Here is a 17,865-nt window from a genome sequence, read left to right as displayed (position 1 = left end):
AAGCCATGCCTTCTCAGGACGAGACGGTCAGACTTGCATAACCTGGCTAGCCCACCGGGACGGCAAATACTGATGTCAATGATGCGTACCTAAGCTTGTATGCACACGAGTCAAGCCTCGGCTATCTCGGGGATTCTGCGAGTCAGAACGACGTCCAATGACGCCATGCCTCTCCTGGTGTGATTGAAATTATTACCTCTCTCCTTTAGACGGACAACAAAGCATAGCCAGACATAGAACAAAGGCCCTCATTGGGACTGCATTTGACTGCAGATGTCTCCCAGCATGCAAGGCACGAAAATTTTGCTGTGGGCTGTAATTCACAGTCAGCGGATGCAGACCCTGACAACCTGTCGCTATGCCCATTCAGCGGCATCAACAATCCCCTGGATCAACAGTCGCGCCCACCCTCCAAACGCCGTAGAGCAAAGTACACTACTTCCGTGCCTCAAGTCTGGCGAAAGGAGTGATCTACACGCGCGTAAACGACGGAGATACTCCGAAGATCAAGACCGGCCTGTGCCCCCTCCTCCCTCGAAAGGAAAATTCAAGACGCGGAAGGGCAAGGACAGGTGGGAAGCTGTCGAGAACTCTTCACTACTTGTGAGGCCCAGAAAAGCAGTCATCGGAAAGAAACCCGAGTCAATAGCTGTAAGAACAAGGCAAGACGAAGACAGTGTGCCATTTGAGAATGGGAACAGGAGGGTTCCCAAGGGCCGCACCCCTCCGTCAACAAGTGAAGCAGAAGATGGTGACAAGGGGAGGCTGGTCTCGAAGGGGAACAGGGCATTGTTCCTCCCACACAATCCAAAAGAGTGGCAGGTTCAAAAAAAGGCATTGTTGCAGAAGTTCAAGGACGAGGGTTGGAAGCCGCGGAAGAGATTGTCGCCAGACACGCTTGATGGAATCAGGGCGCTTCACGAGCAGGACCCGGAGAGGTACTCTACTCCTGCTCTTTCTGAACACTTCAAAATCTCTCCTGAGGCGATCCGCCGTATTCTGAAGAGTAAATTCCGGCCGTCGGAGGCTCAGCTGCAGGACCGGAGGGAAAGATGGGCACGGCGACACGATAGGATCTGGGACCAAAAGACCGAGCTTGGACTACGTCCTAAGAGGACAGGTGAAAGGCGGCTGGAAGAGCCTGAGGAATTTGAAGAGAATCTCAAAGCGAAAGAATTGTTGGATGCGGCACGGAGCAGTTGAGTTGAATACTGTCACGTCAGCTCTATAGATGGTGAAGAACAAGGCCTGCAGGACTGGAAAGATATACTGCATTCAGGCTAAGGAAGGTCTGACTTGATTTTCTGTGTAATTGACTCTGATTATCTGGTCGGACCACTAATTTACAGGTTTATTGATCTCCATACTAGGTGATGCGTGTCGAAAAGCTCTCGAAAGCGGCATTCCTGTTGAGGTGCGCGCTGGCAAACAATTGAGATTTCTCTTCTCTTTCTCTCTTCCTTTCATCTTCCTCGACTGCAGAGCCGGGCTTCTTGTGTCGATCACCCTGCCAATGATGCTGAGTGGTGATGACGTTCTTCTGCAGGAGCTCTGTTCAGGGTTGTGTGCAAGTCCTTAGTGTGCCTTGAAAAGACGGGCAGTCGCGGCCACAGATCACTAAACCTTGATCCCACCTCACTTTCTCTCAAGCATCTCGATCGTTGGTACATACCTCCATGGCATCGAGACCATGACGATACACAACCAGCAGAAGCCGACCAAATGCGGGACGGCTAACCAGACACTTGTCGAGGCTATCCACCTCATCTGCTTGGAGGTCTCCTTGGGAAGGTAAATCATCAGTTTGTTGTCATATTGCATGAGGTCTCGTCTTTCTGGCATTGTTGGAGGGAACGCGGCGTAAAGCAATGGAGTGAATTCCAGAGGGAGAAGTTCTATAAGACCGAGTCCAGGAAAGCCGACAGAGAAACAAACGTCATACCAGAAGCTATCAGAGCTTAGAGCGAGACGCACCAATTGGCGCAAAATGAGCGCAGTGATGATGCAGGCCACCAGAACATGATAGAGGATACCCTCTTTAGCGTTCAGAAGAAGTACTCTGTCCCAGCAACGCAGACGACGTCTGGGGTTGCGCTCATGGGCTGAATTTTCCGTTCGCTCTGTGACGCCTGAGACTTCAAACCCGAGTGGCTGTATGTCAAGTCTGCCCGGAAAGAGTGTTGACATTACTGCCTTGCCAGTGTCAATTGCAAAGTGGAGTCCGAGCCAAGTATTGGTGGCGTGACGACGTCTCATGTTCCAGACTCGGTCAAGATCCGGTAAATCCTTAAACTCGCTATGACGAGCAATCAAGCCGCGAATAGAGAGGCTGATGAAAATCGAAAGGACGCACCCTTTACCAGGGGTGGCCAACACGGTTCCACCAGTAGCGACGCACAGGGTGATCAATATCAAAGAAATGGCTTTGAAGACGGTGTTGTTGAAGGGCCGGAGACAGTGCTGGAACATGGCTGCTCGCTGGACAAAGTTGGCCTGCTTCAACTTATCATCAAAGAGAGACATGCCAGTCGTTAAGACACGAGACAGATGACCAGTCCACTACAACGACATCAGCAGACATTCGATGGTATCATCGTCTTTACTTACCCAACGACGACGTTGTTTCATATGAACAACAAAACAGTCTGGTTGCAACCCCCATTGCAAGACTTCATGGATCAGCATAGTCTTCCAGGCCTTTCCATGAAGATGCCAGCTTGTGAAGAGATCTTCCGTGACGGCGTATTCTGGAAAGCCACCGATGTCGAGCCAGGCTTGGGCACGCATGACAAAGCCAGAACCTGGACACCACGCAGATCCACAACTGTCTCTTGCACCATCTTCAGCATGATTACCGGTTATGTTTGATTGGTAAAGAGGATCATTGTCAGGGATGTTGTAAAAGTGCTGTGGGACGAGTTAGCCACATCCTTCACGTTGATTTTTGAAACAACAACCTACCTGGCCAGTTGTCACCATGCCGACATCTGCCTTTTCAAGAGCATGTGGGAGTAACGAGCGAAGAATTCCGAATGCAGGGATCATGTCAGCATCCAGCACGCAGATCCAGTCGAACTCGAAGCCAAGAGTGGGCACAAAGGATCTCAAGCAAGTGTTGAGATTGCCAGCCTTGTATCCTTTGCCACCTAAACGAGAGGTATAGTGTAGGACAGAGTGACTGGCTTGAAGATTGGTGACTTGTGTTCTCAAGCTTGCCGAATCACCATCATCGGCGACGATGATACGAAGCTTGTCAGGCGGATAGTCAACATGCACGGCTGCTCTGATAGTATCCATGATGATTTCCAGTGGTTCGCCACAAGTGACAATGACCATGACAACAGGAGGGACGACGCTGCCTCGCAGGCGCAGAGCAGGCCGAACAAAATCTTCCTTATTCAAGAAGACAATGGCATGCCAGATTGCTTCTGTGAATTGAGAGCCTGTACGACACATTAGCACAGTCTGTTGTCAAAAGGTTGACTACTCACAATGCTCGAACACTTGGGAGACAGCAAAAATCAGTGGGACAATCAACACACTTGGGTCTTGGCCTTGGGCCCAAGCAGCGAAGATGTTGAGGAACAACGCTGAAAGATAGAAGACCAGGTTGCAGAAGGAGACGATAGGAAGATACTTGCTCCATTTCGAGCGGGCAGGGGGTGCTTCTGGCTTGGGGCTTTCAACCTTGACGATATCGAACTTTGCCTCAGTCTTTGTGACAGAGGTTGGGTTCGCGTTCGCAGTTACGCTTCCGCCGTTGATTCTCAAACGAAGAGAAGAAGAGGAGGAGTCCTCCATCATGACGATGGGGCTCGTGTTCAGTTGAAGTGCTTAGGAAGTCAAATGATGAAGTGGTATGGGGACTTATGATGATGGTGTTGGGGAGAGAAGGGTGAAGGTGAGAGAGAGAAGAAAGAAGAAGAAGGGCACGACGAAGAAGCGGAAAACCAAATGGCAACCACTACTAGCGCCTTTTCTGCCTGCTCGTCGTTGCCATCGGGGTCGACGCCCTTGGTACGTGTGAGTACATTACTACCGACACCTCAATCAACCCTTGCAGGACACTCTCCTCTATCTTTACCATTCGGTCAAGAACAGGGACCATGGCATATATACAGACGATCTAGCAGCTGGCAATCATGCCCCTGAAAGAACCATGCTGGTCATGATGGCGGATACTTGCCACGACGTCCTCACATCGGTGACAAAAGCAGCGGGAATTAATTATCCTTTGCCTTTTCCGATTGCCACACCGACTTCTTGACAGTCTGGTCGTGGAAGGAGCTTGAGCTACTACACCAGCGAATGTTTCCTGCACGAGAGCAGTCCTGACCTAGTATGTTCCAGCATTCTCCCTCTCTTCCCAAGGCCATTGCCACTTCCAGGTTCGTCCCAAAGACCTGCACTCTCGTTGTGTCTACACGTTCTCCATATAACAAATCTGCAGTCACAGATTCAGCAACATGACAGGCAGATCGAGCTTCCTGTATTTGCATGCTCCCAGCTCGCCCTTGTCAGAGCTACAAGCACTTCAAGATTCATAACCAGGCGAGCAGCATCTCTATTACGCTACTTCACAAGGAAACGCCCATGGCAATGCTCTGCATGTCCTTTGTTGGAATTACACAGGTGGTGGAAAGCATCCGACCCTGGAGCTGTCGAACATCGTGTGCAGGTGCCAGCAAAATCTACAATATAGATACACAACCACAGAACTCTTGTCTCCGGTGTGGTTCAGCTTTCCTAATGGTTGCGTTCCTAATGGTTGCGTAATGGGGAGCTTTTCTGCCACTCTCTCCTGGGATGAGTCCCGCGTCCACGTCTACATGTCCTGCACCTGGTCACAATTACCGCCAGACTATAAGATCACGATCGAACGTGCCGGTGAGTTATACTCATGTGCTTTTTTGCCAAGCCAAACCCTGACCATCAACTACAGCCTGCAGATAATCCCTTTCTGTTCTCCAAGTTTCAATGTTACTGCACAGCTTGCAATCACATTCAATCCTTCCATCGTTGTTCCGTGTCAGAGCACATCTGTCATTCATACTGTGGCGGGGGTGTCCCACCGGGCTAGCCTGCCACAGATGAGCCAATCGGTCGATTATAATCTTTATGGTGACTCCTCAGACCTTATTCAATCTTGCTTGGTGCACATCCCAAGGACCTAAATGTGAATGGTCGAGCGGGAGCCCCAGAAACAGTCATCTTTGTCTGGAGATGGATGACGTTCGCGAGCTCAGGGTCCGCTCCTTCAATAACAGTCCACCACGCAAAGCAGCCACGCAAGTCCGTTCAGAACTGTGTTCTAAGATAGTGCTGTCACCAATTCGGTGTAGTTCGGTCCCACAAGGCTACCGCTTACACTCTGGAGCTCAGGGGGTATTTTGATCGACGTCGACCTGGATGCCAAACACGCCCAGACAAGGCTGATCTTGGCATCCTTGGCGTGTTTGCCAGATTGGAGACGGGACCTCAATTATTCTCGGACTTTGATCATCAATCGCCCATTTTGACGGCAACAATAGATACTGAGAAATTCCAAACCGATATGCAACGTGGTGTTTCAAATAGCTGTGTTGAACGACAAAGATAACAATTGTACGTCTTGGGAAGCTCCGAGGCCCGGAGCGAGCCCTCAAGCATGGTGAACATTCCGAAGCGCATGCGTGGTCTTCGGCCTGTAAGTTCCCCAATTTCTAATGTGAGGCAGTGCTAACGCTTGGTAGAAAGTAAGTTATTCTTGCGTGTCGCACAAGTTTGAATCTTGACACGCGGTAGCTCTTCAACATTCGACACGGACCCGGGGCAGCCACCTTCCTTCCTCATCCAGCTCCACAGGTCACACAACTCGATATATGGATACCCGAGCAAAAGAAGGCCTTTTCGCCCGGGACAAGAGATCAGGTATATGGCGCGTGGGAGTTTGTGCGGCATAATTTGCCGCGTATAAAATACCATAACCCATCCGTGCCAATCCGCGTACAGAGCGCCGACTCTCCAAGCCTCAGTCTAACTTTCGAGAGCGAGAATCAGGCTTCGTTACGGTCACTCGACCAAAAAGGTTCGGGGGACAAACCAAAGTCCGCCATTTTCAAAACTTCTTGGTCGATTGTGGAATCTATACCCCAACCCCTGCAGGATGGTTCATCATCAGCCCCCCCGGAACCAATTTTCCGAAGGCAAGTCAAGGTTGATCTCTCTGAGAAGGAAGCCAAACATATCTGGAAACATATTGAATTCATCACGAAGTGTGAAGAAGCGCCAGAGCCGACTGAAGAGGAAAAGACGATGATGCAAAAGCTGAATAACTTCAAGAGTCAGTCCGAAAAGGATCGAAGATTAGTGAAAGCCGGTATGGATAAGATCTTTAAAGAGAAGGAAGAGCTTCGGAAGGCAAGAGAAGCAGCCGAAAGGTTGACTTCTGAGTAGCATTATGGGATGGATGAGTTGTGGACCAAATCCCTGCGAGATATTAATTCCTGTACATTATTGTATCAACCAAAACGACCACCCTTTGATCATCTTCGATGGCAATCAACATCCCCCTCTGGAGCAAAATTTAGCAAGAACCGGAGAGCAGCTGTCTGGACAGCTTGAATGGAATCGAGCATCAACACACTACTTCTGACATAACATCTTCACCCTTGCAAGTGATCCCCAGATTACACAAATTTGCTGGCTGACGTTATGATTTTGCGCAGATTAATATTTATCCTTGTGCGCAATGACTCAGCTCTTCGTGTTTAGGTGAGTTGTCTAGTGGCAAACTTGCCCTGCCGCAACAGCTCAGCCTGTCACGGGCTGAAAGCTGATACGTATCCAGCCTGCTGAAAAGGGAGAAGGAGAGGTATCCTGTCACACTGGCTAACTCGGATAGCTTCAACTCACGGCCAACAGCCGTTTGAAAGGCATCGCATCAAGATGATAGTGAGCGTGTCTCACAAATTCATACAGGCACTCCGTTTGCGCATTCCGAAAAACTATATATACCGCAGATCGCACCCCAACTTCCTCAACCTCGACCCCAAATAAACCCTCTATCTCAATATCATATCATATCATCTGCCATGAGACGAAACCCCACAAAACCACGCGTGTGCGAGCTCCACCCTCCGGCGAAAGCAGAGAAACAATTACAACCACAAGAAGCATCTGCAGCGACACTCTTGACACATGTATCCCGAGAATCCTTGCTACAAGCTGAGGCGAGCGATTCTGATAGCGATGGCTGCCTCGTCTCTGCTGACGACAGCCCTTTTATGTGGGACGATACTCGAATATCTCCTATCGAAGCCAATGACACTGGAATAAATGGGAGCGAGAGCCCCCAGAAAAGTGAAAGCGCCGAGGAAAGCAATGGCCCGAGGCGTGGTGTTAGCTTGAGCGGAAACGATGCTCATGAAGAAGCGCCTACAAGGTATCCCACTACTTCCAAGGGCAAGGATAAGGAGCGCGTGGCCCCAGATTGCACTGAGGGCATCACTGTCTCTTCCATGGAAGCTACTGCTCCATCTAAACCGAAACGTTTTCAACCATCCACGACTCCAGCAACTAACCCCGCTTGGAAGAGATCTCACAAGCCATATCCTTTCCTGAACGCTTTGGAGAACGAGTGGAATGTCAAATCTGCAAAACCCGTCGAAAAAGATGGGGCTAGTGGGCCATCGACCCGAGTCCCTACCTCTGCAAAGAGCAAATTGAAATCCATGCGACAGGAAGGGTTGAGCTCACCAAAGCGCCGTGCCTTCCCTCCACCGCCAGAAGTTCACACTTTTCCAGACCAAGCGCCTCCACCAACACTCTCGCGCAAATCGTACGGAGGCCCCTTCCGTCCTCCGAAGCCACCGCCCTGTCAAAACCTGATATCTGCCAGTGACGCCCAATACATTGGCCGGACGGCTTCAAGCCGGCGGGCTCGTGTTATGCGACGTCCTGCTCATCGCGAGCGCCAACACGGGCAAACCCGAATGGGCAGACCTCCACCTGAGCTCCCTCGTCGCCCTGCGAACATCATTCCGCGTCAATGTGTTCCCTACCGAGGCCTACGAACGACCACGGATCGATGGGACGAAGTAATGCTCCCTTTCCACATCGCTCGAATTAGCGGTACTGGTGACTATCAACAACTCTTCATCTTCGACGTGGACGACTCCTACATCTATGCATTTCTACTCCTTAGCGACATCGCAAACACGTGCGATGAAAGCGAGCTAGAAGCACCCTATGATGATGTCTTTTGGGGGACAAGTGTGACCGAGGGATTTGCTGATGACACTATTGTTGTTGATGACAATCCGTCTTTGGACCAAGGTCCAGGGCTTGTGTCTCCTTCGGGGCATGTTGTTGAAGCTGATGGTGAAAATGGGACCCCGAATTTCTGGAACGTCTATTGCTCAGAATGTCGTGGAAGAAACTGGATTAAGGATCCCCCGGGGATACATTGGGGTAGCGGCTCTGAGCCGCCTGAATTCGATGACATCTGCTGTGCGACTTGTTACGGATATGACCGGCACGTGGTCCCCGTGACAAGGCAAGTCGATACTGATAGTGACCATGAATCTGAATCCGAGCTCTACGATACCTGCTGTTCAAAATGCCAGGGGAGGGGCTGGGTGAAGAATGAAGCAAGTGGTGGGCGAAGGAGAGCGCCAATGCACCGCCGTTGAGCAGATTAGAGTCTTTAATATCCTGGCAAAGGGATTGGGGACATCATCAGCGAGCTTGAGTCTTCACAAGTCTTTTGGTGGCAGTATTCAGCATTGACGATCGATTAATCATCTAACTAGTCTTAGCACATATATGCCAATGGAACCTGTGCCGCCTTCATGCGGAAGGGACGCCCAGGAACACGACGGGTTACATCAACAGGCTCTGTTGTTTGAACCCCGATCTCTCCCCATGAGATAGTTGGTGTTGATGCTTCATCTCACGTGCCAACATCTTGAATATGTGTTCCATCGTTACCATTGAAACCGGATTGATTTTCGCCGAGACTGAAGGAAAGTCGACCGACGAGGCTGACGTAGGCGGAAACCAAGAGAGCAATCTTGGTATCGTAGGAAAAGCGCCGGCACTGACCGCCCAATCCGGGAGAAATTTCCCTGCAAGCCACGTTGCAAAGTTGGACCGGAGGCATAGTGGCTAACAATCGTACAATACCTTTCCATGTAGTCGATGATATCACTGGGGTTGTGCCGTAGCTGCGAGGCGTTTCACTTGGTTGGCCTTCTCGTTTCCTCGAGGCGTTGGACCATGGCAGACAATACGAAAGCAATGAAGCAACGCCTTCCCCCACCGCTCACGAAAGTGGCGTCCCTGCAACAGCGTTCCGACTACATTCCACCGCCTCTCCAATCGCAATATGCCCAAATCCAGCTTCAAACAGATCCCGAAGGTCAGTGTGGTCTGCATGATGGGCGACCCCTGAATGCGAAATAGAGATCAGCTGAGAAAAACGTGCTATTCTCCTGCCGAGCCGGGTGCTGCAACCGCGAGACGACATCTAATTACCTATGGCCATGGACTTTTTGCTGAAGAGGCCAATAATATGGCCAGGTGCCTACACTGCGTGTGAGCCTGCCGGGAGCAAATAGACAACTACCTCTGCAACCGCTATCTAGACTTCGAAACTAGTTTTCAAATCTTCAATCTGTGATCCTGCCAGTAGATTATCGGTGTACACTTCAATTCAATGACCTCGAAGAAGCCACTGTGATGCTTCTCCTGCTCTTATCGACCACTACCATTCGTGTCCTCCTTGAGAGGGGGATTTTCGACTGTAATAAGGGATCATCCGTATTGATCCATGGGGATACCCCTTTCCAAGACCGTCTCTGAAAAGGTACCAGACTCGCATGTTACTGAACTCTGCTCTGTCATTAAAGTATAATTTAATTTAATTATGTAATTTATTCTTTTTATGTAGGTAAGAACTATTACTAGGTATTTCAAGAGTACTATCTGTGTATATTTAATATTAAGGAATTAATTATAAGTAACCATAAGAGGTAAGAAGGTCTATATATCAAGAAAAGGCGGAAACTCTCTACCCCGATCTTAGCACTCACACTGCAACTCCTTGGAATTATAACCACGACTCTAGACCTAGCACAACCTATACTTAATATGTCAATTCATTTGTACCTCGTTCTAAACTACTCTTTTAAATCTAAAGTGCTGTAGTGAAGGATAAGTTCTAATTATTATTATTGAACTATGGTTACTTTACGAGCCGAGAAGATGAAAGCCCTACGAGATACGACTACTTTGCTGGACGATCGGATAATATTTAACATTTGGAGAAACTTTGAGTCCGGAGCGAAGACAAAATGTCAACGATTCCAACCTTGATAGAACACCGACTAGTAAATAACCTACAATGGGTCCTGGATGCTGCGCTCTCTATGTCTGATTGTCCACCTCCCTCAGCGCCGGCCTGATCGTGTCAGGCCATGACTATCCAGGCGAACGGCCCGGGTTTTGTTCGATCGACAACTTTGCAAACGCCCTCGTTGCGAAAACGCTTCTGTCAAGAAATGATCTTCGAGGCATTGTGAAGTGATCTTCGATTGTTTCAAAACCTGGCAATATCACGCGCTAGTACCAAGGTCGATGACCTTTCTATCATATCGGCTTTTCGATGAGACCCGCGCGGTGGTGACTCCTCGCGGGCGGAGTTTGTGGTGGCATTGGCTTCTACAGTCGCAGTCTCACAGCTGAAGATAAGCTCTTGCCATCGAGATGAGTCTAATGGAGAGCCTCTCGTTTGAGCTGCCCTGGCAGTATAGCTTTTCATCAAGAGCTGTAAGGCGATTGGTGCTGATCTTGGGTCCTCTTGACATTGAAGTAGCTGTCTGTTTCCTGAAGCATGCTGGATCTCTAACAAATCTCCATACGCATCACCGACCCACAGGCTTGCTCACGACATTCGCTCACGGAGTGAAACTAGGAGAACGCCCAGGAAGCACGCGAAACGCGTTGTGAGCGTTCTCGAAATCCTATATATATTTGCGAAATACTTTTGCTTTTCCAGCCATCTGGATCTCTAGACAAATCTCGATTCTCAACCTCAGAAAAAACCTTCAATTTAAAACTTCGAAGCCAGCATGTCTGGACACGGTGGATGGCCAGGCGGCATTCCTTGGAGTAATTTCGATGACGATGGGGACCATCGAGATTACTCAAGAGGACCATTTGTATATAGCAATAGTAAGTCCTCGCCTACTGCGATAGCTTGCTGCTGAAGTTGTGTATCTGACCTTGCCGCAACACCAGTTCGTGCCCCAAATGGTACATTACACCCACAACTAAATCGAGCGGATCGTGGAGGACATGGGAGCAATGGCCGTGACACTTACAGACAAGGAGGAAATCGCCTCGGAAGCGATCGTGGACGAAATGGGAATGGGTACCGCGACCTTCCAGAGTTTCTACGCCGCCTCAACCTCAATGGAGGCCTGCAAGGAGGTCGAGGTCCCCAACGGCCTAATCAATGGCGATTCGGTGGTCCTCCCGTTCCTGGCCAGCCCGTTCCGCGACCAGACACTCCGGAGCCGAGTGCTCCATCCCTCCCACGGCCACCGTCGCGCCCAGTGAGTCCGCTGAAATCAACGCCAGAACCACGTCCGTACCCAAGTGGAGGCGAGGACCGCGAAGACGGCGAAGATATCTTTACAACCTGGGTTCTTCGTCTGGACACAGATCAGCACAAATGTGTGGACGAGGGGTTATTCCGCCAGCCCTTCAGCCCGGACCCGATAGTCATGGAGAATGATAGGATTCTCCAGCCTCGGGGGACCGTTGTTCTTCCCATCAAGCCTGGACGCCGCTACAACATGGACATGAGTGTAATGACCATCTCAAATGTGCTGTACACCCCAAGGGGGAAGCACTCGGAGCTTAGCTTCCCGGTGTTGGAAAAGCAAGGCTTCGCTTTGCATGAGACTCGCCGTCCTCCCGCCTCCATCCTGAGAAGACTTCCTCGAGCTTTTGCAAAGGGTAAATTTTATACCCTTCAGCATGACAACCTGCCGGGCGTGTATATACTCTATGCCTGTCGTCTAGATGGCGATCCCAACCGCCTGTCAGTATTGCCTCCGAAGCCGTCGGTAGATAAGGGGAACTGGATTGAAGGCGTCCAGAGTGGTGTCCTCGGAAGAGCGGTTGATATGGACGGAACTCTTGGTTGGACAGAAGCATCTGAACACAGCAAGTTTGAGGAACTGGTGCTCGATCCACTAGGCCGTAGGAGAGCTGATCTCGAGAGGATTGCAGGCGAGGACGATATCACAACTGTGCTGCACTGAAAAGCAATGAGCCTGAGTTGGTAGCTGCTCCGTTTGAGATGGGTACTTGACTTCCGCCTGAGAGCCACTCCGAACGATCTTGAAGAGTGAGCTTACCAGCACTGTGCCCCAAAAAAAGCTATAGAACGAGTGAAAAGATACCTGCGTATGGTGTTGATGGGTGTGATTGGAAAGGCTGTCCCTGTTCCTCGTCTCCCACCTTTACCATAACCTCCTAATTGACCACAATTCTGCTCAGGCATCTCTCTTTTGGCAGGTCAATAGATCTCCGGCCCATGATAATTCAAGTTGCTCCTCAAGTTGCTCCTGTTGGAATGACGATCGGCCATTAGCCTCCAGAGGTGAGTGTGCTACGGGTTGACGCAGTCAGCGAGCGAATTTACCGTGGTATGGCTAGGCGGAGTATGTAACCTTCATGTCATCCTCCATCATCATATTCTCTTTGCGGATCCATGTCTTGCAGGTTATCCTGATCCTCTTGTTCATTCACTTCATATGGACCAAAACCTCATGATGGTCCAAGACTGCCTTGATATAACAGTATCTACATGAATCTACAGTGATCCAGCTAATGGGGCTTAGATAGGATATTCATTCAAGTACGGAGGTCTCTGCAAACATTGGTGGCGAGGACTGGTGGGAATGTTGCCTGTGCAGGCATGCATGTCACGGAGTTACCTAGGCGCCCGGGGCTTCATCGCCGCGGTAGTGCGGCGCCTCAACGTCTGTGGCCCAGGGATCCGAGGGCCACCCTGTGGTCTACTACTGCCTTGCGATCTGGGAACTTGAGGCCCGGACCGTGATCCAAGACCGCCCTGTGGTGTGGAAACCTGAGGAGCAGGCTGTGGAAAAGATGACCTGGAATTCCCCTCACTTGCTGGATAGGTTTGAGCCGAGCTCGATGGTGTGGTATTGGGTAGTGGTGCGACAAAGCCGCCGGGAAATGGCACGTTAGGTTTATTCGGCAAGGGGCTGGGATGCTGGGCTGCATTTTCGACAGGACTCTGGCTAGGAGGTCCGGAATCAACCGAGTCACCGTTGCCCATGCCTGCCGATATACGCAGAGAATACAGCTCCGCCTGCCAGGACGCTATGTTGGCTTCCAGCACCTGGATTCGGGTTTCATGGCTGTCGTATGCTTCATCGCCATTGACATGACCCATAAGCTCTTGCTCTTCCTCACGAGACTTGATACATCTGTATTGGTTTGACTCGAACGTCAGCCCCTAGTGCAACTTGAGTTTGCCGAACTTAACAGCTGAACAAGGGATTCTTACAACCGAGTCTCATTGATTATTTTGTTCGCCAGTGATTCGAGCTCCTCAGTGGGCGCTTGGTTTTCTTTCATATATCCATAGTCTTTGGCCCATTCAGCGATTTGTGCTTCGCCTTCCTTGTGGTTGTAGCCTTTTATGACCCGATGGGACGCCATGGTGGTGATTTCGACAGTGGTCTTGGAGTAGCGGTGAGTTACTCTGCAGATGAGAAGCAAAGTGCAAGGAAACGAGATACCAAATCCATCGATAGCAGGTTTATGGTCCCTTCCCTGGGGTTATATAGTTCACGGCCAAGAGTCAAATGCCCCATTGAAGTGGAGATGACGCTTCTGTCTTACACTCCATTCTGCCATGAATAGAGACTTCGAGAAGAAATTGAGCACCTTGCTTTGGAGCGTGGAATGTAGAGATAGACCGAAAGCAGACTGCTGCTACACATAGCTTTCGGCCTCCGAATGCAACCTAGAGTCAGACATCCCAAAATTTTATTCGAAATTGTGGTTATGAACGAGCGCATTGGCGCGAGGGCCTTCAGGCAGCTTCACGCGGCATTCGGCCGCGTCGAAGAAACTCGCTCACCATGAGCGAGTATGTAGTGGTATTAATAACTTAAAACTGACCCTACATAAGAAGGTCCGAGAACTGTAATCACATAATCAGCACCCACAGAAGCATTCGATTGGCGTCTGGGGGCTTCGCCATGATTGTTCGAATTGCATGGCTCTCGGAGCTATCTTTGGAAAGGTCGATTTACTTGAAGCTGATACCGATGAATTGGTGCTTACAAACGGGGTGTGAAGGGTTGCTTTTCCCGGTTCTCAAGTCAAGCATAGACCAAGAATCCCGGCCAGTCGATAGAGATGGGCCAATCTGATGAATGGTTGTTGGATCAGGGCGGATCTTGAAGTGTTCTTAGTGAATATGAGGAGAAACACTGAACTTGAAGACTGGATATTATCTGACCAAATTTGACCAAGCTTCCAGCGTGGTACATGGAGAGAGTCTTTGCTCCTCCGTAGCGAGAAGGAAGCGATCAGACTGCGGCTCGTCACTTTTTGTTCGGGACCTGGCCGTGTCTATTATTGTTAGTATTATTAGGGGCCCTTTGGTCTCCTTACCAAAGACAGTCCGTGCACCGTTGAGCCCATCGGAGACGTTGACAACGTTGCTTCTATCCAAACTTTCCTAGCCATGGCACCTGTTTAAATAACAGCAAGTAACAAGTCCCCCAGTATCCCTCACTTATCATGGCTGGCGACCACGACCGCCATGCGCTTCTGGCTGACAATCACTACGACAACGATGCCACCCTTGTTGACTCGGACTCAGCATCAGACGTTGATGGTGCTGATGACAGACTTTCAGGAGAATACGGTCATGTCAAAGAGACTGATAGAGATATCCTTGAAGAGACAGAGGAACACGAGAGACTGCTGCAAAAGCCAGGGCGATCGTTTTTAGGGCTGATCGGCGGAGAACAGCATGGAGATGCCCCTAGCAAGAAGACGAAGAAGCGTGGCAGAAGGGCCAATACACACAGGACGAGGCCTTCTCAAGATTCCGATATGTTTGAAATGGAGGGTGGCTTCAAGGACACCAGCTCGCAGGAGTCTTCTGATTCCGAGACGAAGGGCACTAAATGGGACCGTCAACTCCCGGCAAAGAAACATCGTGGACGACTGGCCATTGTGTACCTGGCGATCATCGCTCTTTTCATTGCCCTCGTGTCTGGTGCCTACAAAGCGTCCAAAAAGCACATCCTTGCACCGACACATCACCGTCTGATCAATTTCTCCAATGGCACTCACAACTTCCGTCCAACAACCATTCTGATATCCCTTGATGGCTTTCGTGCTGATTTCCTTAATCGCGGCATTACTCCAGCATTGAATGCTTTTATTGCCAGCGGTGTCTCACCAAAATACATGTTACCATCGTTCCCATCGGTGACATTCCCAAACCATTTCACTCTTGTAACAGGCCTCTATCCTGAGAGCCACGGCATTGTCAGCAATCAATTCTGGGATCCAATTTTCGGGGAAGAGTTCTATTATACCAATGTTGGCGTCTCGATGCAACCTAAGTGGTGGACTGCTGAACCAATCTGGGTAACCGCAGAAAATCAAAACGTTCGTACTGCCATTCACATGTGGCCGGGATCTGAGGCTCATATTCCGGACGTCGAGCCAACATATCTCGACAAGTACAACGGATCAGAAGCGCTACCACGAAAGGTAGATCGAATCCTAAATTGGCTTGATCTTCCCGGTGACGATGATGATGCTGCTCCTGACGCGGATAAGCGGCCTCAACTCATCGCTGCGTACGTACCGGATGTTGATGCAGACGGTCATAAATACGGGCCTAACAGCACTGAGATTCGTGCCACTATCGCTGATGTCGACAGCATGCTTACTATGCTCGTTGAGGGACTCTATAACCGTAACCTGACCGAGATAGTAAATATCGTGATAGTATCTGATCATGGGATGGCGACCACATCTACAGAAAGACTGATTCAACTTGACGATTTGATGGACACGTCATTGATCGATCATATTGATGGTTGGCCACTTCGAGGTCTTCGATTGAAAAATCCTGAGCGCGATGTTCCGATTCTATACGAGCAACTCTCGAAGGAGGCAGAAAAGGCCGGAACATTTGATGTTTACACGCCTGAGACTATGCCAGAACGATATCATTTTTCCAATAACGACAGGATTGCTCCTCTCTGGATTGTTCCGAAGACAGGATGGGCAGTTGTCGAGAAACCTGACTTTGATGTGGCTGATGCCCTCGCCACCGGAAAAGAATATGAGCCAAAAGGACTTCACGGCTATGATCATGAGCACCCTTTGATGCGTGCCATATTTGTTGCCCGAGGCCCTGCTTTCCCTCACAAGGCAAACAGCCGAGTTGAGGTTTTCCAGAATATTGAGGTTTATAACATCGTGTGCGATGCATTGGGCATGGCGCCCCATCCCAACAATGGAACTCTCAGACTGCCCTTGAAGACTGTGGGGCTACACAGTGACTTCGATGCTGCTGGTCCGGAAACTCCTAGCGATCCGGTTGACCATGACACGGAGCCAAACCAAGTGGATGACCAGGACTCAGGGGACAAGACATCAGAAAGCACAACACAAACAGATGATACGCAAGAAGATGTGTCTGATGATCAACAAGGGGATTCGGTTGAAGGGAAAAGCAGCTGGTGGAAATTCATCCACGACGGGCTTGAAAAAGCAAAGGAATGGGCTAAGCAGTTTGTCGACTCAATCAAGGGCAACAAGGAAGAAGGGAGTGACAATGTTGAGAATGCCCCAAGTGTTTCAGCTTAAAAGCACCACCGTACCTACGTGATGGGGGACTCTCCGACAATACGACCTTGCATTTGAAGAAAAACCATGATGACCACGATTCGCGCACGCTCAAAACAATGCCTCAATGTATTCACCATTCATATTCCCGAGCATGCATTTACTCTAGCCGAAGGTCACGCTAGCCGATAGTTGGTGTATGCTACCTTTTGGGTTGATGATCTCACCAACGTACCACACTCGACACATATTTTATCCTAACCGCATGAGCCGGGTGTGAGGGGTTCGATAGAGCCATCCGGCCACGCTGAAGTCATCTAGCCTGATATCAGGCGATGGCGATGGCGAGGGTGAAATGATGGCAATTCGAACGGCAAAAATCTGATTGGAATGGCTCAGGCTTATCTGTCACATGTGTCTGTGGGCACCGTCATACACCCCCCTCCCCCCGGGACGCCTCCATGGGGGATGTCTCCGGACAACGGAGATGCATACCGGGGAAGTTCTAGAAAGATAAGCTTGTTCCTTTTGGCCGAACCATTGACATTGCTCTCATATGAGGCTTTTATCTCCAGACCAACATATCAGCCGGTAATAGTTCGGGGAATTTCGGGAACATGGGGTTGATCGTTTGCGGTGGCAAGTATACAAAAGTCTTGCACATGGAATATTCGAACGTTGAGTATTAATATTTTCGAGTTCCGATTCATCTCTCTGTGCTGGTACACACGGTCATAACATCCAATCACCCAAAACATGGCTCTAGTCATTGTCATTTCACCAACCAAGGCACAGCTGCCACCCTCCCAGTCCGGGCTGAAGAGACCCACAGTTCGGGAGAGCTCCAGCCTTTCAAGCACACCCACGAACGAGACCGCGGTACAGAAATCAAGGCGTTTTCCCGTGGAAGTCCAGCATGAAATATGATCTATGAATTGCCACTACTGTTTTCCTCAT

At 49.9% G+C, this 17,865-nt stretch overlaps 5 protein-coding genes across 5 annotated transcripts; 4 read left to right on the top strand and 1 right to left on the bottom strand.

Annotated features, from left to right (window-relative positions):
- Positions 1 to 285: 285 nt before the first annotated feature.
- A1O9_06296 (uncharacterized protein) lies at positions 286 to 1,203 on the top strand (the record flags this gene model as incomplete). The annotated part of the gene is made up of 1 exon (XM_013405506.1): positions 286 to 1,203. One exon carries the CDS (start codon positions 286 to 288, stop codon positions 1,201 to 1,203), a length of 918 nt encoding a protein of 305 aa, XP_013260960.1.
- A 432-nt stretch (positions 1,204 to 1,635) lies between these two features.
- A1O9_06295 (uncharacterized protein) lies at positions 1,636 to 3,801 on the bottom strand (the record flags this gene model as incomplete). The annotated part of the gene is made up of 4 exons (XM_013405505.1): positions 1,636 to 2,559; positions 2,608 to 2,907; positions 2,962 to 3,443; positions 3,492 to 3,801. The coding sequence occupies 4 exons, from the start codon at positions 3,799 to 3,801 to the stop codon at positions 1,636 to 1,638; spliced, it is 2,016 nt and encodes a 671-aa protein (XP_013260959.1).
- Positions 3,802 to 5,784: 1,983 nt separating this feature from the next.
- A1O9_06294 (uncharacterized protein) lies at positions 5,785 to 6,435 on the top strand (the record flags this gene model as incomplete). Its single annotated transcript, XM_013405504.1, has 1 exon — positions 5,785 to 6,435. A coding segment is annotated over one exon (651 nt), but the record flags the coding sequence as incomplete, so codon positions are not given.
- Positions 6,436 to 11,111: 4,676 nt separating this feature from the next.
- On the top strand, positions 11,112 to 12,311 carry A1O9_06293 (uncharacterized protein; the record flags this gene model as incomplete). Its single annotated transcript, XM_013405503.1, has 2 exons — positions 11,112 to 11,214; positions 11,281 to 12,311. The coding sequence occupies 2 exons, from the start codon at positions 11,112 to 11,114 to the stop codon at positions 12,309 to 12,311; spliced, it is 1,134 nt and encodes a 377-aa protein (XP_013260957.1).
- A 2,524-nt stretch (positions 12,312 to 14,835) lies between these two features.
- Positions 14,836 to 16,929, top strand: A1O9_06292 (ectonucleotide pyrophosphatase/phosphodiesterase family member 1/3; the record flags this gene model as incomplete). The annotated part of the gene is made up of 1 exon (XM_013405502.1): positions 14,836 to 16,929. One exon carries the CDS (start codon positions 14,836 to 14,838, stop codon positions 16,927 to 16,929), a length of 2,094 nt encoding a protein of 697 aa, XP_013260956.1.
- Positions 16,930 to 17,865: the final 936 nt, after the last annotated feature.

Source organism: Exophiala aquamarina (genome assembly GCF_000709125.1).
Source record: "Exophiala aquamarina CBS 119918 chromosome Unknown aczIA-supercont1.4, whole genome shotgun sequence".
In the NCBI taxonomy this organism is placed as follows: domain Eukaryota; kingdom Fungi; phylum Ascomycota; class Eurotiomycetes; order Chaetothyriales; family Herpotrichiellaceae; genus Exophiala; species Exophiala aquamarina.
This window is presented reverse-complemented; position numbering and strand designations above follow the sequence as displayed.